The following is a 24,223-nucleotide window of genomic DNA, read 5'->3' as shown; positions in this document are numbered from 1 at the left end:
TTGAAAAAAATTGGTTAGAAACATAATGTCCTTAATAACAATGTAGTAAGGCCCATATCAACTAGACTTACCAGTACATCAATTACCTAGCTAGATATACATGATTAAAATTTCCATTATTGCCTACGGGTAAAAATTTTAGATTTGTCACAAAGCCCAGGACACTGGAATTTCATTTAAATAAAAACTCAGAAAGTGTTACATTAACAAAAACAGTAAAATCTGATAAAATCATATAACTCATTTTAAAACACCAATATTTACAGATTCCCTTTGAATATACAACAGGTAATGATGCAATGAAGACATTTTTACAATATTTATTAAGATAACAAGTTTATAAATTGAAGGACTCAGAGGCACATAGTTTAAAAGGCCAATACCATGGGAATAATGAAGTCAACACAGAAAAGAAAGTATGAACAATTACAACCAATACAGAATTTTTTTAAAAAAGCCATATCCCCCCAATAAACACATCATACGAATCATCCTTCAAAATTACCATGATAAAAAGTTATTTCCTTCAAAGAAAAATAATTCTTTCCACCTACCGAGCCTAGAAAATTCTATTTACAATGAACTGTGCGGCATTTCATCGGTATTGTTTAATGTGGCCTCCTCTATTACTGCCATTAGAAGTACTGAAAATTTTATAGCTATTGTATTTACAAATGCACATAATATTTAAATTTGCTCTTCATTGAGAACAACTGAATATATACTTAATCAAATCACATATAAATGTTTTAGTGTTGAAAACACATTTTGTGGGGAAAAGTATATGGGAAGAGGTGTATTTAGAATTATACTGTTTCTGAAGGATTACTAGGCCAATAAGTCTGATAAAACTCAAGGTAGTCACAAAACAGATCTTTGTTGATGAAGAATTTAATTTATTTCTGTTTTAACTGGACACACCAGGCTTCTTCAGTCAACTTTCACCACACTGTAAATTTTGGTAACAAACCAAAAGCATGCAAAGAAGCCAATTGTTCCTATAAGAGAAAAAAGAAAAGTAAATGCTTTTTTAAAGAAAGCCTAATAATTTACACATAAATACTGGTTTAAAATGACTGTTTCCTAAAAAAAAAAAAAAAAAGCCACAAAACTAAAATCTGTTACCTTCAAGGAATATACCATAGATCCATGAGCTTTTTTGAAAAAACATACAACCACCTGAAATTAAATTTCCTACAGAAACTGACAGAAAGAACTTTTTATACTATAAGATTACCTGAGCTTTCTATAATACATTTTTCTTATTACATGCAAAAGATTGAAATTAAGATGAAAAGGATGACAATTTTCCTTTCCTTTTAAATAATGTTTTATCATAAAATGGAAAGATGCTATTAAAATTAATTCAAGGTCTGGTATGACTAGCTTAGACAGAGCATGAGATTCATAGAATAATTAAATGGGGATATTTTCTAAGTATAGTTATTGGGAATTACCGGTTTTCAAAAAACTATAATAAAATAATGCAGAAAGTTTTTACAAAGTTTTTACAAAGCAATATAATTTGGATAATAATAAAGATGCATTCCCACTGAGAATGAGAGGTGCTGTGGTACCAGAGGACAGAGCAGATTTGTCATGGGGTATGTATAACATCTTTGGAGTAGGTCACTGAATTTGCAAGCCCATTTTTTTATCTTGTTTTAAACAGATAATTTTATATGCTCTAGCTGTCTCCATAGACTGACAGGCAGAGTACGTGAGAAGATTCATGAAAAAATATATGCCTTGATTTATAGGTATCTTCATTAATCTAGATTCCAAAACACTGAATGCTAGACAGGTGACAAAAATGAAGCCCTGAGGGAATAATTGTCTAACGGCCCCACGGCTAATAAATAGTACCACAACTCAAATCTGCTTTTTCTGACTTAGAATGTATAATAGTACTTTAAAAAACTATACCATGATTAGATTTATAAAATATAAATGTAGAGACTCTGTTTTGCAAAAGGATATATACTAAATTATGAAAAGTGCCTAGTAACATGTTTTTAAAAACTGAGAGGCATACCATTTTTTCCAGGATTACCCCTGAGAAACAGCCAACAGGTAGGGGGTGCAGAAGAATACAGAAAGGAGACATACATACTCTTTGTGTATGTCTGGTTTTCAATATTGTTTAAATGTAATATGAAGAAAAAGCATTAAAGGAGATTTTCTAAGTCAAGTGGGACATTACTATGGAAAGCTATAAATGTTATCATACTCATTCTCACAGCATACATGTACCGAGTACGTACTATGCACAAGTCACTGTTTGGGAGGATATACAGTACCTTTTGATTATTCAAAGGATCATTAGTAAGCTTAGCTAAGGATGAAGTTAGAATTAATTTCAGTAAAGTAATGATGAAAACATAAATCTATTTAAAACAACCTATGTTTAAGAGAAGGTATGTTAAGATGAGAAAACATTTTATTACCATACTGATAACCCTAAGAATGTTTACTTTATTCTTAACAAAATACTTTTAGTATTTTATCTTTTTCTTAATATGAAATAGATATAATATACATACTTAAAGCATCTTTTTAAATGACTGAATATTATTTTGTTTTGCAAAACAGACTGACTTAGATAAGGGTCTGGAGTCCTGAAGTAACTCCAGAAGTATACCCCACTTTAGAAAACACCAACCTCATTATGTCTGACCAATGACCTGGAATACACAATTGATGTAAGTGCCTGAAGCTTGTCATATACTGATATAGCAACAGGGGCACTTCAAAAACCTACTTAGTTCTCTTAAATGTTAACAGATGAGTAAAAAGTAGAACATTTCTAATTTAAATATATATTTTTTTCTTTTGGGATCCTATATTTACTCATATAGCATGCAACACAACTTTAGATAAAATTTTAGATATACATTTTTTTTGTGACAAAGAAAGGTCCCTGAATTTTATTTTTTTAGTTCCGTTATTCCACACATGCTTACAAGTACCCATAGGGCTCTAAGACATAGGAAAGTTATCTTAGAGAAAAAATACATACTATAATATACACTGTACACCATTAGGTACTTGAATTTTGAACTTGTAGTTTGAAACGTATAGAATAAGGGAAGTACTATGATTATCTTTTCTTGATATCATTTATTCTCAATCTCATCTTGACTTTACCTCTCAAATTTCTACTTTACTTCTAAACTTAAGTAGCTAGAGACTTTTACTCTATTTTTTTTTTAATAGGCAAAATAAATTAATGAACAAAATAGATCCAGAGACATAGAAGCATGGAACAGACTGTTGAATATCAGAGGGAAGGCAGGGAGGAGTAGGTAGGTGGGAAGAGATCAACCAGGGAACTTGTGTGCATACAGGCAGTCCTCAGGTTATGTCAGACTTGGTGTACATCGTTTTGTAGTTACATCGCCATCTCCCATTTATTTATTTAAAAAAAAGTTCCATCATTTCGACATAGGTATATATGTGCTTTATGATTTTTATTATTTATTTACCACAAGTAAAGGTCAGGAATTGTTATCTTTCTTTTAAATTTTTTTTTTTTACTGTTTCATTTCATTACTGCTGTGTAGTGCTCCATGTGAGTGACATAGGTGCTTATGTACGTGGGTTCTGACTTAAAAGCAAAAATTGCATTATGTACGCCATAACGGATCCCCGATGTAACCCGAGGGCCTACTATATATACAAAATCCAAGAACACGAACAGTAGTGTGGTGAGGAACAGGGGCAGGGGGCAGGAGCAGGCTAAGAAGGGGGAAAATGGGGAAAGAAAGGGGACATATGCAATAATTTCAACAATTAAGATTAAAAAAACAGAGAGAGAGCTTAACATGGGGAAAACTTGAGATGTACCGGTCCAGGTACTCCAGTACTTTTAGCACAATGACCCTGTTAAGACTTCTTGCCTTAGCTTCTGCTTCCTCACCTTGGTTTAGTGATATTCACTACACAGGGGCAAACCAGACTATACTTAGTTGCACTGAGGACTAAATATTGAAGTGCTGAGTAGTAGAAACCTTCTGGGTTTTATAGGGAAAATATTCATAAGTAATGTGAATAACCTGCCTAAAAATGTAATAGTTAAAAATAATAATTTAAATTCTTACCTGTAAAAAGAAAAAAGATCAAAACCATTATCATGGTATAACCAAAGTACAGAATTGTACTTGCTGTTCCTGTGATCTGAAGTTTTGAAAAGAAGTAATGTATGGCATATATTAAGAAATAAACTGCAGTAAAGCCACTAGTAAGGAACGAACGCCACTGCCAATGATAATCCTAGGTAGAAAAGAAAAATAATCAAAGAACAAGAATTAATTCCCAATTAGTAGATAACATGTAGCAGAATAAAGTTACAAATCAAAGATAGCTAAATGAAATAGCCCATAAATCTAATTTTTTATACTGGTTCCAGTCTTTTTCTCCCAGTGAACTTTGTTAATTTCCCTCCTCACTAACGGGACTAAAAAGCACTCCCTATCTTTGGTGGAGCTACTTAGTGCTGGCTAAAACATGTGGAAAATCTTAAACAGTTTATGAATAATGAAGCATTAAACTATATTTTAAAATGTATGCTTCCCAAAGAAAAGTAATATACTTTTTACTTAGATAATTAATTTATTTACAAGGCTTATTTACATTTATATAGTTAAAAATTAACATTACTTATAGTCTGGTCAACTATATTAGGAAAAAGATTAGTCTATTAAGGGGAGTTGAAATCCATTTTCAGTTATTACTAACACTAGAGGCCCAGTGCATGGATTTGTGCACCAATGGGGTCCCTTGGCCTGGCCTGCAGGGATCGGGCCAAAACCGGCTCTCCGACACCCCTAAGGGGTCCTGGTTTTTGAGTGATGCACCTGGAATCTGGCTCCCTCCTCTCTTCTCCCAATATGATGTCACTTTCTCTCTGTATGTGTCTCACTTCTTTCATCTCACTGTACCCTAAGTTTGCAGGAACTGACAACTTGCAGGCATTAAGCTGCAAAATGCCAATTATTTTGCAAACAGGATTTACTTAGCCTGGAATTTAGTGGGCCTAGGCCAGGACCCTGTTCCATGTCAGCCTCTTGCTCAGGCCCTTCTGCCCAGGCAGAGTCCTGTGGTGGCAGGAACCTCCTCCTTCCCACCCGAGCTGCTCCTTCACCTCCTTCCCTCCCCGAGGTTGCCCGCCGGTGCTAGTGTTCCCAGAAGAAGGGGAGCCGTGGCCAGTTTCCCAACCGAGAGGGGTAGCAGGAAAACTCGCTGCCTCCACCGGAAATCAATATTAACACATTGCAGGCTGCTGGTTTTACTGCTAGCTTTACCCAGTGGCCAGATAAATTTCTACTGAATGAGTACAAAAAAGGTCTTACATAAATGTTAAAGGCACGGTTTAAAATTAAATACCCATTGCATTTTGAAGTTATCACATGTTCTTACAAGCTAATATCTTTTTTAAAGAATTCTCGTGATTGGCCACAAAAAAACCCAAACACAAAACACGAGAATTCTTGTGATCCGTCTGCAATGTGTTAAGCACAATGGGCCGGATGTCGGGGATGCAGCCAGTAGGCACTGCATGTCTCATCACTTAGCTAATTGAGTCAGAAAGTTTCTGTAAGGGCCAGTCCCACCTCTGCAATGGGTTAGAGGCCTGGTGGGTAGCCAGACCTAAAGTGGGGTCCCTTGGTCAGCCCTGTGGGGATCAGGTGGAAACTGGCTCTTCGACATCACCCGAGGGGTCCTGGATTGCAAGAGGGCGGTTCTCAGGTGATGCACTCTGGAACTGGGCTCCCTCCTCTCTGGTTTCGGATGCGTCACCTGAGAACCACTGCTGCCAAGTCACCACAGCTCAGCAGTTCCTGCACTGAGCATCTGCCCCCTGGTGATCAGTGTGTGTCATAGCTACTACTTGGCTAGTGGACGGTCAGGCGGTCGCTTAGGCTTTTATATATATAGATAGATAGATAGATAGATAGATAGATAGATAGATAGATAATTTAAACAAGGGTGAGTTTAAACAGTTCTTTTCAACAGTTAACAGTATTTTCATTTATTTATTTAATTTTTTTTAAGACCCTCATGTGAGGATATGTTTATTGATTTTTTTTAGAGAGAGAAAGGGACAGAGAGAGAAACGTCGATCAGTTGCCCCACAACATATGTATGTGTGCCCCGAATGGGAATCAAACCTTTTGGTGTACAGTACAATGCTCCAGCCAACTGAGCCACGGCTAAAGCAGTTCTTACTTTTACATAAAGTGGCTTATATCTTAGGAGATCTGTGAAAGAAATACTTCACTATGTCTTCTACCCTTTTGAGTATGTGAAAAATAAATATATCTGAAAAGCATACCAAGATTAGAAAATCCAAAGAATCCACACAAAAACTAACAAAGCTAATAAGCAAATTCAGCAATGTTACAGGATACAAATTCAACATGAAAATCATTTGTGTTTCTCACACCAACAATGAACAATCAGAAAAACAAACATTTTTCACAAACCCTTTAGAAGAGCATCCAAAAGAATAAAATAGCATGTACAAATTAACATAAGTGAATACTGCTAATACATACCTCAGCACACAGGTGGAAATAGCAAAGAAGTATAGTTGCTTCAGAACATGTAATAACCAAAATGATAAACACCAGAAACAGGAAGCCAAACATGTAGTACATCTGGTGCGACCTATAATCAAACATTCAAAATGAAACTATATTTTCTCTTTGACATAGTGAATAACACAATTTTTTCATTTTTCTTAAACTGAAAATGTTTGCCATTTCTCTCAACTAATCAAGAGATTAGTTGGGTAAAATATATTTTTAAAAATATGTTTTTACTGATTTTAGAGAGAGGAAGGGGAAGAAACAATGATGTGAGAGTGTAACATTGATAGGCTGCCTCCCGCATGCACCCTGACCTGGGATCCAACCTGCAATCTGGGCATGTGCCCTCACTGGGAACTGAACCAGGGACCTTTTGGTGCACTGGACAATGCTCAACCAACTGAAGCACACCAACCAGGACTACCTTTCTTTTTGTTTCAAATTTATTGATTTGAGAGAGAGCAGGAGGGAGAGAGGGGAGAGAGAAACATCAATTTGTTGTTCCACTTATTTATGCATTCATTGGTTGAATCTTGTATATGCCCTAACAGGGATTAAACCTGCAACGTTGGCGTATTGGGCTGATGTCCTGCCAACGTCTTATTCCAACTAATCAAAGAAGACAAATTCTTATAGATTTAGACAATGATGGGGTAGGAGTGGGGCAGGAGAGGAAGGATATGGCAATGTCATGGACTTTGCCTTCCTGCTCAGGTAGAATCTAAAATTCTTATTCAAATGTGCTTAGTCTGTCTACTGTTGAGTTTCACAAATTTGATAAAAAATTAATGGAAAGACATAGCCAAACTAAGAAATGGTCACATTTAGTATCTATCCTATCTAATAAAGAAGCGATATGCTAATTGACCCTCACACTATCACAAAGATGGCGGTGCCTACAGCAAATTAGAAGGGAATATGCTAAATGACTGCCCTGACCTCAAAGATGGTGACACTCACAGTCAATGAGGGAATATGCTAACTGACTGTCCTGCCCTTAAAGATGGCAACGCCCACAGCCAATAAGGAGGGAATATGCTACTTGACTGCCACACCTCAAATATGGCGATGCCCACAGCCACAAGATGGCAGTATGCAGTCCCCTCAGCCCCATCAGGGAGGCAGGCACGGGGTAGGCAGGCTCAGCCACTCTGTGAGCTTGCCTCCAGAGTCCCCCAGTTTGCTCAGCCCCCTAGCCACACAGGGCCAGCCCAAGGTGAAGTCAAGCCTTAGATGGCAGCTGCCCAGATGCCCAGAGCTGCCCGAGGCTCAGGTAACCAGGGCCAGCTGAGGCTTGTGCTGCTGGCTGTGGCAGCAGCAGAGGTGTGATGAGGCACTGCCTTCCCCTGATCGCTGGGTTACCTCCCACCCGAGGGCTCCCGGACTGTGAGAGGGGGCAGCCCGGGCTGAGGGACCCACCCCTTCCAGTGCACTTTACCTCTTTTTATATGTGTATAAAAAGAGGTAATATGCAAATTAGCTGGGACGCCTTAAGGCATCACAACCGGCTCAGGAGGAGCTGTGAGCGCAGATGGGCAGGAGGGGACAGCGTGCTGCCCCCAGCCCCAGTGGCCTCGGGGAGGCTGGGGCAGGGGGCAGGCCAGAGCGGACACACACCAGGGTTGGGGGCATGCCCAAGCAGCTGTGGCATGGCTCGGAGCCTGCCCCCACCCCAGTGGACACATACCAGGGGGGCCTCTGCACGTGAGCTACAGAGGAAACACCTTTCTGACACTCATTGGCTAAGCTCCCTGTACGCCGCTACTAACAGTGTTCTTGGTAACTTGGGTAATAAGAATGCAAGAAGGTGATCTAGGGTTTTTCTGCCTCACTCCTGGAGGAAAATAACAAAGGTCTGCTGCTGGAGGGGCTAAAAAATGTCATATCCTGCCCTAGCTGGTTTGGCTCAGTGGATAGAGCCTTGTCCTGCGGACCTCAGGGTCCAGGTTCGATTCTGATCAAGGGCATGTACCTAGAATGCAGGCTCCTCCCTGACCAGGGCCCTGGGCAGGGCTCATGCAGGAGACAACCAATTGAAGTGTCCCTCTCACACAGATGTTTCTCTCTGTCTCTCCCTCTCTTCCACACTCTCTAAAAATCAATGGAAACATATCCTCAGGTGAGGATAAAAAAAAAAAAACACACCAAAAAACAAGAAATGTCATAGCCTATGAAAGATACATCTTGAAAAATGTCATTTTTTCATGGTGAAGGGACTGGAGTCTGTGTTGAAGAAAACACCTTGGTGGCTGCAGCGGCTGGCAGTGGCAGCAGCAGCAGGGTGATGGGGTGGTGCCTTCCCCTGATCAGCCAGGTCAACTCCCACAGAGGTGACTGTCAGTAGGACATCCTTGAGAGCTCTTGGACTGTGAGAGGGGATAGGCTGGGCTGAGGGACCCCCCCAGTGCATGAATTTCATGCACAGGGCCTCTAGTATATATTATAAAAGCAGTTGGATTTGGAAAATATTATAATAACCTGAAAGAAAGATGTTCTAATGACTAAAAAGCTCAAATTTAGTCCTCACTTTATGCTACCTCAAAACTTTCTCTAACATATGTCAATGTGATCAAATAACTATCATAATATACGGCAATGTATACACCCTAATGGAATGGCTTAAAATACCCTGTATAGTTTTTCAAATAAGAAGACAGAGAATGAAAGACTCCTGGGAAAATAAAGGACTTTGAAAGGTTAGCTAGCTCAACCCTTCCTCCCAAGCCTGCTCGAAATCTCTTGATCAGGAGCTCAGAGTATCTTCTCTGAAGCAGTTCAGATGACTTATTTAAGAACATAGGTTTGAAGACTTGGATTAATTTTTTTGTCACATAGTAACTATGTGACACAGGCAAATTAAATTACTTAACTTCTAAAGCCTCATTTTCATCTCTGTAAAATGTGAATAATAAACACTTCATAGAGACCTGAGAATTAAGTTAGAGTAAGAATTAATAAGGCTCAATTAATAATAGCTGTTATCACTATTATCTTTTTTCCACATAAAAAAAAATTACTTTACTCTTAAGATTTCTGATTATTAGAGAACAGCTTACATTTTTAAGATATAAACAGTAATCCATATAAGCAAAAAGAGAAAGCTAATAATACATATATAATGGTAATGACAATAAGAGGACTTAGTCCTTAGCTTACCAAATACTATTCAGAATGAAGAAAAGCTGTATAAAAATGCACCCAAAGGGCAAAATTCCTCCCATGATAATACCAGGCAATGGTTTTGTGTAGAAAGACTGATCAGGAATCTGACGTGGAATCTGATTGGTTCGAACTGGGTGTTCAATGGCCTTCAGTAAAGAAAGAATTAAAGAAAGGATTTGTAATTATGTATACACTTTTAAAATTCTTCTCTGTACTAGATTATTTGCCTGTTTTTTTCTCAGCTTCCATGCTGACACTAATGACAAGTCTACTTAAGTCATCAAACAGAAATCTGTACTTAGAAGCCACAAACCAGATACTATCTGGTGCAACAGTCTGATTACTGGAACAAGCCACCACTATTTCCAGCAGTTATCCACTAACTAATGGCTTTACCCAACGTGTGAAATACACAGGACATAATAGTTAATAAAAATACGTTTCCCCCTTTTAAATATATACCCACTGTAAGAAATCACCTGATGCTTAAACTATTTAATGTATTTTAATTTGGAGATGGGCGATGTCATCTTTATTAAAATACGTAGCTCAATTTTACTAAGACTTAAGAACATGAAAAAGACAATGAATGGCTATATGAAGCTTTATGACTAAAGTATGAGAGATGTTCTCAATTATTCTCTCTTTCATAACATCTATACTAATAAAAGGATAACACACTAATTAGGGAGGATGCCTTCTGGATGTACATCCAGATGTCCACTGGATAAAGCCACAGCGGCTGCAAAGCCCAGGGTTCAGGCAGCTGTGGGCTCAGGTAGCCTCGGCAGCTATGAGGCCCAGGGCTAAGGCAGTCATGAGCACCAGCAGCTGTGAGGGCTGGGGCTCAGGCCTTTCCACCCGCTGTGGCCAACAGTGGCAGCAGCAGTGGGGTGATGAAGATGGCGTCTTCCCCTGATCAGCCCGGTTGCCTCCCCCAGAGGGAGGCCATACTGTCAGTAGGACTTCCCCAGAGGACTCCCGGACTGTGAGAGGGGGCAGGCCAAGCTGAGGGATCCCCCCCCCACCAAGTGCATGTATTTTCATGCACCAGGCCACTAGTATTACATAATAGTATAAAAACACTAAAAACTAAAGTACCTAAACATAGTTACATGAGAGGGGGAAAGGGCAGGTATGTAGAAGTTCATTTTATTTCAAGAAAGTTCAAAGCATACTTCTAAAATTTTTGTGATACATAAAAATTTAAAATTTGTCAGTCTCATTGAGATTATCCTTCCATGTACCAGATTATTTTACATGTAGATATATGTATATATGTGCATAGAATCATTACATTTTTCTTCAATTTTTATATTTTATAATTTCCAGTATTTATTTAATCTGTAATTTAAAAGATTTCATACAGACAGTTATGAAATTTAAACATAATTTAAACAAAATGCCAAAAAACTGTAAGATCTTTTAGTAGACTGGCATGGTAGATGTGTTAGAGACTATGAAGCACTGATAGTTTCTTCCAAAGGTTCCAGGTTGCCTCACAAAGTATATTGTGATACATTATTTCTTTTAACCTTGTAGACTGAGTATTTTCAGAGAAGATCAAGAATAGTGAAGTTAAAGAATGTGACACTGCAGAAAAAATTCTAATTTTCTTTTTAGCCTCAGGGTAAAAAGAGATAGAGAAAGATAGGGAGGAGGAAGGGAAGGGCTGAACTTGATTATAATCTTCCTTAAAATCAAGTATTAAAAGGTAAGCATATGAAACTTATTCCTAAGTTACATATTTTAAAAACTGCTAGTATTATTTTATGGTCACTTTTTTACTTCACTTCCTAACCCATACTCTTGGTTTACTTAATTAAGTAATGCAAACTAGAAACACTTATTGTTAAGGAGAAAATGCACATACCTTTTAGGTTAAAAAAAAAAAAAAGTAAAATAATTTATTTTAATGTAAAAAATTCAGAGTTTTAATTAGTTTTTATTAACTTTTCATTTATTAATTTGTATTAGTTTCCATTTACTTAGAAAACTTTGAAATCTAAGTTTATAAATATAATCTCTTTTCCACACTCCTAAGTATGTACGACTTTTTAAAAATGATTGCAATCAAACTTTGAAGTCAATTTTCTGCGAAATCCAGATCCCATAGGACATATCTTTTAGACATATCTTTTAAGGTTGCATAAAGTAGTTCCCACAGTTGAAATTCATTTGAATAAGTTAACACCTATAAACTTACATTTTTCTTAAAACCAAAGTATGCGCCAATAAATGTTAGAGGCACAGATATGCAGAACCAAAGGGCCAATATGGCAACTAGTGTTCCAAAAGGAATAGCTGCTGAAGATCCTTCTCCCCAGAGAATCAGATTCATTATAAAGAAGTCGGCAAATACAATCCTGAAAGACAAAAGAGGATTTTAGGTAAAATTTGAGTTTTCCCTAAACTTCTATATTTTCATCTAATTGTTATGTCTGTTACATTTCGATTTTAATCCACCTAGAACTGATTTCATGTGTGAGGTAAAAACAGAATTTTTTCCCCCTTCATAAAGACAATCAATTGTTCCAGCATCATTTTATGGTTCCTCTGGTTTTTGATGCCACATTTATTATAATTCCATGTATACTAGTATTTGGTCTATTTTTGTGTTCTCTGTCTTGCTAACCATGGACATCTCCGAACTCTTTCAGAATACTTAAGTCTTCTCATGAAGAAACATGGTGAATTTGTATCTTTTACTAGTTAATAAGCATTGCAGACTTGTCATATGGGATTGTGCCTATTTTCAGAAGTTACTTTAGGTATTGTAAATGTTTTCTATTCCTAATAATCCTGTAAATAGATTTCTCCTCCCACAAAAATACCATTAGAATTAAAATATTTAATTTGTTATTGCTTGTATTCATTATCTTGGAATATTAGCTGATATCTAGCCATTTTGTCAAACTCTTATTAATTCTACAAGTTTTATATATCTGAAATTTGTTAATGTTCTTTGTATACAAACTGTCACCAATAAATAATAATATGATCTCCACTTTTTTGAAATGTATCCCTTGTTTCATGCTGTGAATAGAAGTTCAGTAACTGAAGGCACAAAAGTGATTTAATAAAAATGTGTCTAATATTTCATCATTAAATGATGTTGGTTTTGAATTAGAGCTGAGATTTTTCTTAATATAAGAAAGCATTTTTCTATTAAATTCTTTTTAAGTCTGGAAATGCTTATATTATCAAATGACATTTTGTTGTGTCTACTGTAATAATTATATGCAGGTGTTTATTTATATAAAATTATATGAATTAATTTAATATTATTAAATGACCCTTCCTTTTCTAGGTGATCACCAATTTCTCTTGCTCCAGAGGGGAGCTTGGGTTTTTGGCTGTGTGTGTGTGTCTCTCTCTCTGTTTACCTCACCATCATATTGGTGAACATCTAACTTTAAAAAAGATAAAAGAAGAGTTTTTCAGAGACTTAAAGAAACAGGGAAAGGATAATTTCTATGAAGCCAAAAGAAAGGAGTTTCAAAGAGAAGGTATCCCAATGTTAGACAATGTAGAGAGGTAAAGACAGAGAAAAACATTTCTAGATTTGAAAATGACATCACTGGTAACCTTAGAGAGAATTCACTAAAATGACAGGAGAAACAAAACAAAACAAAACAGATAGCATGGCTTTATCTTGTAAATGTATGTTGGGAAAATGAGAGAAAGGAAGTGAAGACTATTTTTTTCAAGGTATTTTGTTGGGAATGGAAATTAAATAAGATAGTAGACGGAAGGTGCATATTAAAGCTCTTTTTAGGATTTGGGACACCTAAGCATATTTGTAGGAATATAACATATGAAAAACATGAACAGAACACAGAGAAAGGGAGAAATGGAAGCTGTTAGAGATCAGGAAGGACGCTTAAAAGGCAAGATTCTGAAGGAAATTATGGCTGAGTCCTGGTAAGGAGGGACACTTTCTAAGTTGACAGCAGAAAAAAAAAGGACGAAAGATATATATAGTTGAGAAAAGCATAAAAATTTGAACAGAACATAAATGGCTGAAAGGCATGGGAATCTTCAATAGAGATAAAAGCCTGAGAATATTTATCCCAAATGTTTATTAAAATTCTGGCTATTGTTACTCCTTCACTTCTGGCCTGCAAGTGAAACAGTCCTGGCTCCCAGAGTTAACCTTTGGCTTGCTTTATTGCTGCAGACTGTTCAGAGGCTAGTTCTTGTCCACCAGATGGGGAGAGTTTAGGGAGTTGTGAAGAAACGGGTTCTATTTCTAGGGTTACATGGACATCAGATACTTGCTATTGGAAGTTATCCCCAAAGGGACATTTTTGTTTTTATATGTGGTGGTTTCTAAAACGTTTCAAAAAAAATTTTGGTATATGTTACTCTATATAATGGAATTAACTCTACAAGCAGTAAAGCTTTCAATAAAAACCTGAAAATGTATCCCGTGCCTGAATTATCTCAAGCGAGGACTCCTTTCTATGATCATGCCTAAAGCATACACAACGACATGCCATCCTAACTTCCACAGGCTAAGACAAAGCCTTAATCATTCTGCAAACGTTTATTAAATATTCATTTTACCACTTTTGAAAAATTCAATTCATTATCTTGAGTACATAGTTTAGAGACAGAAAAGATTAAAGATTTAATGGATTAAAAATTTCAGAATTACAATATAACTGTTAAGAAAGTTATTAATGGAAAAAGTCACTTACCCAGGACAAAGAAATGATGTCAATAAAACATTTGTTTTCCACTTCTCACCTCCAAAGGCTATAGAAGAAAACAAATGCATAACATAAAGACTTTTCTTCAGTTATACTCAAGTCTGGTATTAGACAAACTGTTAGAGAGTCCTGGGTGCTTTTTCATAGACAATGGCACTAAAAAATTTATTTGCTATTCCTTACCCAAGTGAGTAAATCAGAGATGCGCATCACAAGACTGCCCTAGGTAAGTCCTGCTCTAATGATTTTTGCTTCAGCATAAAATAAATCTAGTATCAAAGGAAAGTCATCCATACCAGTTTTTCTTTTCCATTCTTTTCTTCTACTTTAAAATAAAAAAATTTAAAAAAACCTATCTTCTAGGCAAGTTTCAATAATGAGACTGAGTAGAAAAAGGGCATGTTATAGGTTTTTGTTTATATTGAGGTCAGTCTCAGAATCTCTCTCTCTATATATATATCAGTCTAGACAACCGAACGAGTTGACCAATTGCTATGATGTGCACTGACCACCAGGGGACAGATACTCAATGCAGAGGATTGGGCTCCCTCCTGTCTAGATTGGGCCTGCAGGGATTGGGCCTGTGGGGATCCTCCTGTCTGGATTGGGCCTGTGGGGATTGGGCCAAAACCGGCTATCTGACATCCGCTGAGGGGTCCCGGATTGCGAGGGGGTGCAGGGCAGGCCAAGGGACCCCACATGCACTGGGCCTCTAGTTTGTTATAAAACCAAGAACCCTAAAGCCTGACATGCAACATATTTAAACTTCCATAGTAAGTCTGAATCGTAAAAATTCCACTAGCATTGTAGTTTCTGCTAGAAGGAAGGTGGAGATGGGAGATCAGTGTGAGATTAGGTAATTACGAGTATAAGGGTTATGATCACTTGACAGACCAGATTTGCTTATAAACGTTTTACTCTCCTTTGCTCCTTCCCTCTTCAATTTTTTTCCTCACTTAAAAAAGCCAAAAGCTCAAGAACATAGAATAAAAAGTGAAAATACTCCTCTGTTCCCAGTTTAAAAGTTGAGATGAAACTGGGTGATATCTGAGAACAACTTTATTTAAAAGCGTTAAAACAATTTATAAGCAAGTAATACTTGCCTAAAAGAAAATGACAAATTATATATATGATTTAAAGTCAGAGTACTATTCTCAAGAGATATTGTGAAGTTATTGATTTTGGGTATAATACCATTCCAATCAAAATTCAAATAATGCTTTTTGAAAAAATGGAAATGATTCTACATAATGAAGTACTTTGTGACTGAGGCCATGGAACAGCACCTCTCAGAACAATCTGCCTGATTAATATGCTACTTAATCTGTAAGTGGGAGATCTTAAGAATGAAGAGGAGTTAAAGAGGGATTTGTCTGGGTTGAGGAAGTATGGACTGGAACTTCAAAAAGAGGAATCAGCATTTGGGAAGGTCCTTAGGCAGGTGTAAGGGTCCACTACCTGACTGAAGAACTGAAGGAAAGTCAGCATAGCTGAAACATAAGAATGGGGGCCCAGCTGGCATGGCTCAGTGGTTGAGCATCAACCTATGAACCAGAGTTTCTGATTCAATTCCCGTTCAGGGCACATGCTCGGGTTGCTGGCTCAATCCCCAGTGAGGGATGTACAGGAGGCAGTCGATCAATGATTCTCTCTCATCACTGATGTTTTTATCTCTCTTCTGCTCCCTTCTTCTCTGAAATTAATAAAAATATATTAGAAAAAAGGGTGTGGGGAGTTTATATACAAGCAGTGGTCCAACTATTATCTGACATGTATTAAAATATTCATGACCACCTTAATTCTGTGTCCTTTTTAAGGATACAGGAAAAAAGTTGACAAAATTAACAGAAATTAAACACAATTATGTATATATACATACAGACTTCACATGCTCAAGAAAATTTTATTTGGCAAAATCTAAATAATAATTCTTAGGGTTGAGTCAAGCCAACCACACATTAAGGCCAACTATGTAACCCTACTGTTTTAGCTCAAGCCTTAATCATTATTAACCCTAGCTCGGTCCCATCTCCCTGGCACTTTAATTCACAGATTACCTATGAAACCATCTTAGTGGATTTCAGGATTCCTAAATCAGGCAAACTCTGGCAATCACTGCCCCTGGCGAAGCAGCTTTCTAAGCCATCTAATTCCAACCCATCTTTACTCTGTGGCACTGATCTTTTTATCCGCTGAACTTTATTTTTGGAAAGCAAGAATATAAGAGATTGCAACCAACTATATTACAAAAGTAACTTACTCCAAGGCTCTTTAAAATAGTGAGACCTTAGTTTAGTTTAAATACAGTTTATTTTTATAAATATTACATTAATTACAAGAATAATTTTTCTCATGTAAGGAAAGGCATACCTGTATTTATTACTTCAGTGATTAAATTGGTGGTAACTATTTGTAGTCTTTCTTCATTAGTGCAACTTTCCATAAATGTAGCAAATTAAATTGTTCAGCTGAACTTATTAAGTCAAAATTAAAAGGAAAAGAAAAGATGGGATGGTGGATAAACAGCATACATTTGCCTATTTCACTGTATAAGCATTTTTGAACAAATAAATATAGGGATAGTCATCCACTTCACAAACTTCTTTTAAATAAGAATGCACACCTATAACACATATTGTTTAAAACAGTGGTCGCCAACCGGTAGTCTGTGGATCACTGGTGGTCCATGAGGTCTGAAAGGTTGGTGACCGCTGGTTTAAAGCACCAACAAGCAGACATCAAGGCTCAGACACAATAATATAGCATATTGGATTCCTGATCTGATACCTAGTCAGGATGGCTTTTACTTACACTTATAGAATCTGGCAGCGACATAGCCTGCAGGAGTGCCTAACAGCACCCATAGGACCACAGCACAAGTCATCAGTGCTCCTCTGTTGGCAGGTGACAAAAATCCCAGGCAAGCGAAAACTAAAAAACAAGTAATTTAAAGTTACATAATTTAGTAATGTTTTCTTTGTTGTGAAGTGATATGAGGCCCCACTTTTCTAGCCTGGCAGGGTAGCTCAGTTGGTGAGAGCGTTGTCCTAATACACCAAGGTTGGAGGTTTGATCCTCAGTCAAGGCACATATAAGAATCAACCAATGAATGCATAAAGAAGTGGAACAACAAATCAATGTTTATCTCTTTTCTTCTCTCTCTTTCAAACCAATCAATAAATTAAAAAAAACACACACACACTTTAAAAATAATTAACTAGACACAACTTCATGAAAGTACACTATCTTACTATGCAGCCACACTAAATCTTAGTAATATTTAAGGGACTGCATCAATAGATCATATGTAAGGCAAGTTCCACTTTGGAAGAGTCTGTAAGACCCCATCTCTCCTATTATCGGAGGAGGCTGACCGAATGCTCATTAGTACTTTCAACTCTTCTAAAATTCAAATATAGCTTTTAAAAATAACATCAATACATTACATTAGAAAGATCATACATCATGACCAAGTGGGATTTATTCTGGGGATGCAAGGCTGGTAGAATATAAGTAAATCAATAAACGTGATACTTCACATAAACAAACTGAGAGACAAAAATCACATAACCTTATCAATTGATGCAGAAAAAGCATTTGACAAAATCCAACACCCTTTCTTTTTTATTTTATTGATTAAGGTATTACATGTGTCCTTATTCCTCATCCCCCCACTCATGCCCTCCCAACACCCTTTCTTCATAAAAACCCTCAGCAAAGTGGGAATAGCGGGATCATACCTCAACATAATAAAAGCCTTATATGACAAACCTACAGCAAAAACTAAAACCATTTCCCCTAAGAACAGAAATAAGACAATGATACCCACTTTCAACACTCCTGTTTGACATAGTACTGGAAGTACTAGCCATAGCGATCAGACAAGAATAAAAAATAAAAGGCATCCAAACTGGAAAAGAAGTAGTAAAACTATCATTATTCTCAGATGACATGATATTGTACATACTAAATCCTAAAGACTCCATAAAAAAACTACTGGACTTAATAAATGAATTCAGCAATATAACAGGATACAAAAATAACACCCAGAAATCTATGGCTTTTTTATACACCAACTAAAGTCCTGTTGCCCGAAATTCATGCACTCAGGAGGGAGGGGTCCTTCAGCCTGGCCTGCAGTCTCTCCCAGTCCAGGAGCCCCACGACTGATCACCCCGCAGAGGGAGGTCCCGCCCACCGCTGCCAGCCTGGTAGCCTGGGCCTCCCTTGTTGGGGCAATTGCAGAGCCCCCGGCCAGTGGCCTGGGCCTCCCTCAGTGGGGTGATGGCAGGGGCCCCAATCAATTGCATCGCACCCACCTTGGTGGCGGCAGTCAGTGCTGGGAAGCTGCAGTGCCTATGGTCTTAGCAGTCAGTGCTGGGTTGCTGAGGCACCCGCGGCAGTGAGTGCTGGGTTGTTGCAGAGCCCGCAACCCAGGAGGGACAGAGAGATCAGCAGTTCAGCCCACTCGCCAGTCCCCGCCCACCAGCGCCTGCTGTGTGCAGCCTGGCGTTGGGTCGGCCATTCAGTAGTTTTGGATGTTATGGACCCTGGCTCTTTATATATTAGGATAATGAACTCACAGAAAGAGAAACTAAAAAAAAAATCCCATTTACCATTGCACCAAAAAAGTTAAGATACCTAGGAATAAACTTAACCAAGGAGGTAAAAGACCTGTACTCAGAAAACTATAGGACACTGAAAAAAGAGAGAAAGATATAAACAAATGGAAGAATATACCATGTTCATAAATTAGTAAAATCAATATAATTAAAATGTCCATACTACCCAAAGCAATTTATAGATTCAATGCAACCCCCACTAAAATACCCAGGGCATATTTCACAAACCTAGTACAAACACTCCAAAAAATTCATCTGGGATAAAAAAAAAAGACCCCAAATAGCCACAACAATCCTGAGAAAGAAGAACAAATTTGGAGGGATCACAATACCAGATATCAAGCTATATTACAAAGTCACTGTTCTCAAAACTGCCTGGTACTGGCACAAGAACAGACATATAGACCAATGGAACAGAACAAAGAACCCAGAAATCGACCCAAGCCATTAATGCTCAATATTTGACAAAGGAGGCAAGAGCATACAATGGAGTCAAGACAGCCTCTTCAATAAATGGTCCTGGGAAAATTGGTCAGATACATGCAAAAAAATTAAACTAGACCACCAACTTATACCATACACAGAAATATACTCAAAATGTATAAAAGACTTAAATGTAAGAGAGAAACTATAAAAATCTTAGAAGAATCAATAGGCAGCAAAATATCAGTCATATGTTATAGCAATATCTTTACTGATACAGCTTCTAGGGCAATGGAAACTAAGGAGAAAATAAACAAATGGGACTATTACATGAAAACAGAAAGATTCTACAACAAGGCTGTACAGGCAGCCCATAAAGGGGAGCACCAAGAGTGTCTACCTCAGGTAACTGAAGAGGCTGACCCACTGGGCCATATAGGACACCAAACACACAAAGCCATCCTACCAACTCTGGAAAGCAGCCAAGACAAGGATATAGGTCTCAAACGAAAGAGATGGAGGATATAGAGTTCAAAACCTCGGTTTTAAGATTATGCAAGAATATCCTAGAAAAGGCCAATAAATTTCATGAGACCCAACTAAAAATTAAACATAAACTGACTAAACTGGAAAATATTATGCAGAGATCCAACAGCAGAATGGAGGAACACAAGAATCATGTCAAAGAGCTAAAGACACTCCTCTGGAGAAGCAAGAAGATAAGAGAATCCAGAAAGTTGAACATAGTGTAAGGAGCCTCTGGGAAAACTTCAAGCGTACCAACATCAGAATTATGGGGGTTCCAGAAGAAGAGAGAGTGCAAAATACTGAAAACATACTTGAAGAAATAATATCAGAAAACTTCCCCCACCTGGTGAAAGAAATAGACTTACAAGTACAGGAAGCGTACAGAACCCCAAACAAGAGGAATCCAAAGAGGAACACTCCAAGACACATTGTAATTAAAATGCCAAGGGTAAAAGACAAAAAGAGGATCTTACAAGCAGCAAGAGAAAAGCAGTTGGTTACCTATAAGGGGGCACCCAAACAACTATCAGCTGATTTCTCAACAGGAACTATGCAGGCCAGAAGGGAGTGGAAGAAATATTCAAAGTGATGAATAGCGAGAACCTACAACCAAGATTACTGTATCCAGCAAAGTTATCATTCAGAATTGAAGGGCAGATAAAGAGCTTCACAGATAAGAAAAGCTAAAGGAGTTCATCACCACCAAACCAGTATTATATGAAATGCTGAAAGGTATTATTTAAGAAGAGGAAGAAGATCAAGTGAATTAAAAGTCTGAGGAACAGAATAAACTGGTGAATATAATAGAATCAGGGGCAAAGAAAGGGAGTGGATTGATAATTATCAGGGGGAAAGCGGTATGGGGGTGCAGAAAGAGACTGGATTAAAATCGTATAACCTATGGATGAGGATAATGGGAGGTGGGGGATAAGGGCAGAGGGTGGGGAACCGGGTGGAATGGAGTTATGGGGGGAAAAAAGGAGAAACAATTGTAATAATCTGAGCAATAAAGATTTATTAAAAAAAAAAGAAGAAAGAAAGCTATAGTACATCTACACAATGAAATACTACGCTGGGGTAAAAAAGAAGGAATTCTTACCATTTGCAATAGCATGGATGGAACTGGAGAGCATTATAAGTGAAATAAGCCAGTCAGTGAAAGAAAAATACCACATGATCTCACTCATCCTATATAATAAAAGGCTAACACACAAATAGACCGAATGGCGGAACAACAGGTAGCTATGACGTGAGCTGACCACCAGGGGGCGTGTGTGAAACATGGTAGGTGTTGGCTGTGGTGGGATGGTGGAGCAGGTGAGCGGGGGTGCCAAAACAAGGTGGGACACCAGTCGCAGTCATCAGGGTGAGCCTCTGGTGGTTACTGAATATTATTTACTCCTTCGCACCACGATCGCTCCCGGCGCTCCCATCTGCTGCCGGCACCAGAGTTGCCGCTCTCACCCTCAGCCGGCACCACTGTTCACATCCACTGCTGGTGCCCATCGTCAATCCCAATCACTCAGTACCATCAGTGAATGCAAGCAACAGCTGCCAGTCCTGATTGCCCCGAGTGAGGGCTTCTCCACAACCCATGTTCCTTAGGGACAATTGGGTCAGCAACCACCATTTGCACTCCTGCTGGGGCCAGCCCCAATCGTTCTGTGCCATCAGTGAGTGAGGGTGGGGCTGGTGCCATCAGTGCATGGGGGTGGTGGCAGTGGGAGCGGGGCTGCCAGCAGACAGGGGACCGGGAGCTGCAGCAGGAGGGGCCAGGCAGGGATGCTGAGACCCACTCCTGTGCCTACCACAGCTTCGAGGCGCCAGTTCCTTTCAAGGTGCATAAATTTGTGCACCTCGTTTATGATAATAAAGAACATTATAAACTGATGAACAAAAATAGATACAGAGGCAAGAAGCATCAAACAGACTGTCAAACTTCAGCAGGAAGGCTGGGGAGGGTTGTGGGGGGAGGTAAGAGATCAACCAAAGGACTTGTATGCATGCAAATAAGTATAACCAATGGACACAAGACACTGGGGGGGAGGGGGAGATGACAATGATGACAACCTGAGGGCATGTGCCAGGGAGTAGGGAAGGCTGGGGGAAGGCCAATGGGAAAAAAAGGGAGACATATGTACTACATTTGTAATACTTTAAACAATAAAAAAAAATTAAACAAAATTAAGCACATCTACACAACGGAATACTATGCTGCTGTAAAAAAGAAGGAACTTTTACCATTTGCAATAACATGGATGGACCTGGAGAGCATTATGCTAAGTGAAATAAGCCAGTTGGAGAAAGATAAGTATCACATGATCGCACTAATTTGTGGAATATAATGAACAACATAAAATGATGAACAAAAACAGACCCAGAGACAAAGGAACACCAAAAAGACCACCAAACCTCAGAGGGAAGGCAGGGGAGGGTTATGGGGAAGGTGGAAAAGATCAACCAAAGGACTTGTATGCATGCATGCATATTGCATAACCAATAGACACAAACATTGGGATGGTGGGGGCTTATCCTGGGGGATGGGAGTGGCCAGGGAGGGATCGATGGAGGAAAAAGGAGACATATGTAATACTTTAAACAATAAAAAAAAAAAAACCCCAAAAAATAATATCAATACAAATATTCCCACTATGAAATATTCTTTTTGTTGGTTTTTAAAGGTCCTCTAGGCTAGGGTAAAAAAAAAAAACCTTGTAACATTCAAACATAAGACACAAGACAGAATCTAATCAGAGAATAAAATAGAGAAGAAAGATTTCATAGTAATATTAACTTTTTGAATGCAAGTTGCTGAAAGACCTGATCAGTGACTTCGGAAAATTCTGTTTCCTACCCTTATTCAGTTGGTTAGTTTTATTTGTTATTCTCTGTATAACCCTCTCTACTAATAAAAGACTTCTAACTTGAAGCAGGAACTCAGAAGTTATGACTTGTACAGAAAGTCAAGTAGCTTTCTAATCCCAGGAACAAGAAAGTTCCTGGTATTTCCCCTGAGGTGCACATAACCAAGTACATGTCCATGCATACCTTCTGATCAGCACTGAGGGGGCAAGAGGAGAAATTATAACCACCAGGAAAATAGTTAGGATAACGTCAGATCTACCAGAATTTTAACTAATATGCACTCCGCTCCTCAGGACTGAGAAATGGAATGTTCTGAAGCTGAAAAGTTCATATTCAAGCTTTTAAGGGAAATGATCCCTATCATTTCCTATCCTAGACTCTCTGAAACTTTCCTCCCTCACAAGTTCATTTCCTAGCTAACCCAAACAAAGACGAGAGAGTGGCAGAAGGCAGCTCCAAATAAAATTTTAAAGAAGAATTTTACCCTCAAGCATCTATTCTGTTCTAACTCCACCCTGTTTCTCTGGTAGTCTAGCGCTTTCATACTACCTGGCATGTCCAGGTATTTCATGACTTCTGCCATCCTACCCTCTTCAGTTCAGTATACTTACTAATTGTAACCCTACCCATAGCAGCTGCATCTCTTTACTAAATAAATACATATATTCTAGTTACTCTTCAAATTAGTCTTCAAACTGAACTTGGAGATATAAGTCAGTAGTTCATGTTCAGGTGCCAGACATTTCAAAGTGATAATCCTCTTTGTAAAGCACTTATGTAGTTAAAATTTATTTTTTTGTTCCTTTTAAATCTGTGTTTTGGCTGTACATGATTTGGGGTGGGATTATCTGGGCCCAAAATAATAACTTTAGTATTAAAGTTATATATAACTTTAATACTAAAGTTATTATTAAAATAACTTTAGTATTAAATATTTTTATGCACTGAACATAAGAACAAATGTTCACTGAAAAAATTATTAAGAGGTAATTTAATAATTTAATAAAAATTAAAAGGTTTCTGAATTCTTCTAGTAATATTCATTTGTTACTGTTCATCATTAACAGGCAACATGAAGGAAACATAAAAATAAATAAATGCAAAATTTAGAAAATTCTATTCAAACTTTTTTTCTCTCTTAAAATTAGGAAAACTGGAAGACCTTGGAAATAAAGAGTATCAGAACTACTCCTGTGGCCAATCAATACCTCTAAATTAAGTCTATTTTAAAAAATTGATTGATCTAATTGACAAAAATTAAGTAAAATTCCTGAAGATTTTCAGGTGGCAAAGGAGGAGATCCATTCCTTCCCGACCC

At 37.9% G+C, this 24,223-nt stretch overlaps 1 protein-coding gene across 2 annotated transcripts in view; it reads right to left on the bottom strand.

Moving 5' to 3' along the window:
• Nucleotides 1–304: 304 nt before the first annotated feature.
• TM9SF2 (transmembrane 9 superfamily member 2) overlaps nucleotides 305–24,223 on the bottom strand; it is a 59,877-nt gene continuing 35,958 nt past the window's right edge. The window contains exons 11-17 of one of the 2 annotated variants that reach the window (XM_036454687.2): nucleotides 17,279–17,398; nucleotides 14,456–14,513; nucleotides 11,959–12,118; nucleotides 9,747–9,898; nucleotides 6,558–6,669; nucleotides 4,101–4,272; nucleotides 305–998 (exon numbers count right to left, since the gene is read on the bottom strand). In XM_036454687.2, coding sequence (XP_036310580.1) covers nucleotides 931–998; nucleotides 4,101–4,272; nucleotides 6,558–6,669; nucleotides 9,747–9,898; nucleotides 11,959–12,118; nucleotides 14,456–14,513; nucleotides 17,279–17,398 — 842 coding nt within the window. In that variant the 3' untranslated portion in view covers nucleotides 305–930. The remainder of the gene's footprint in view (nucleotides 999–4,100; nucleotides 4,273–6,557; nucleotides 6,670–9,746; nucleotides 9,899–11,958; nucleotides 12,119–14,455; nucleotides 14,514–17,278; nucleotides 17,399–24,223) is intronic. The other variant, XR_004990861.1, reaches the window with a different exon arrangement.

Source organism: Pipistrellus kuhlii, unplaced genomic scaffold (genome assembly GCF_014108245.1).
Source record: "Pipistrellus kuhlii isolate mPipKuh1 unplaced genomic scaffold, mPipKuh1.p scaffold_m20_p_3, whole genome shotgun sequence".
In the NCBI taxonomy this organism is placed as follows: Eukaryota; Metazoa; Chordata; class Mammalia; order Chiroptera; family Vespertilionidae; genus Pipistrellus; species Pipistrellus kuhlii.
The sequence above is the reverse complement of the archived record's forward strand: the minus strand, read 5'-3'. Positions and strand labels throughout refer to the sequence as shown.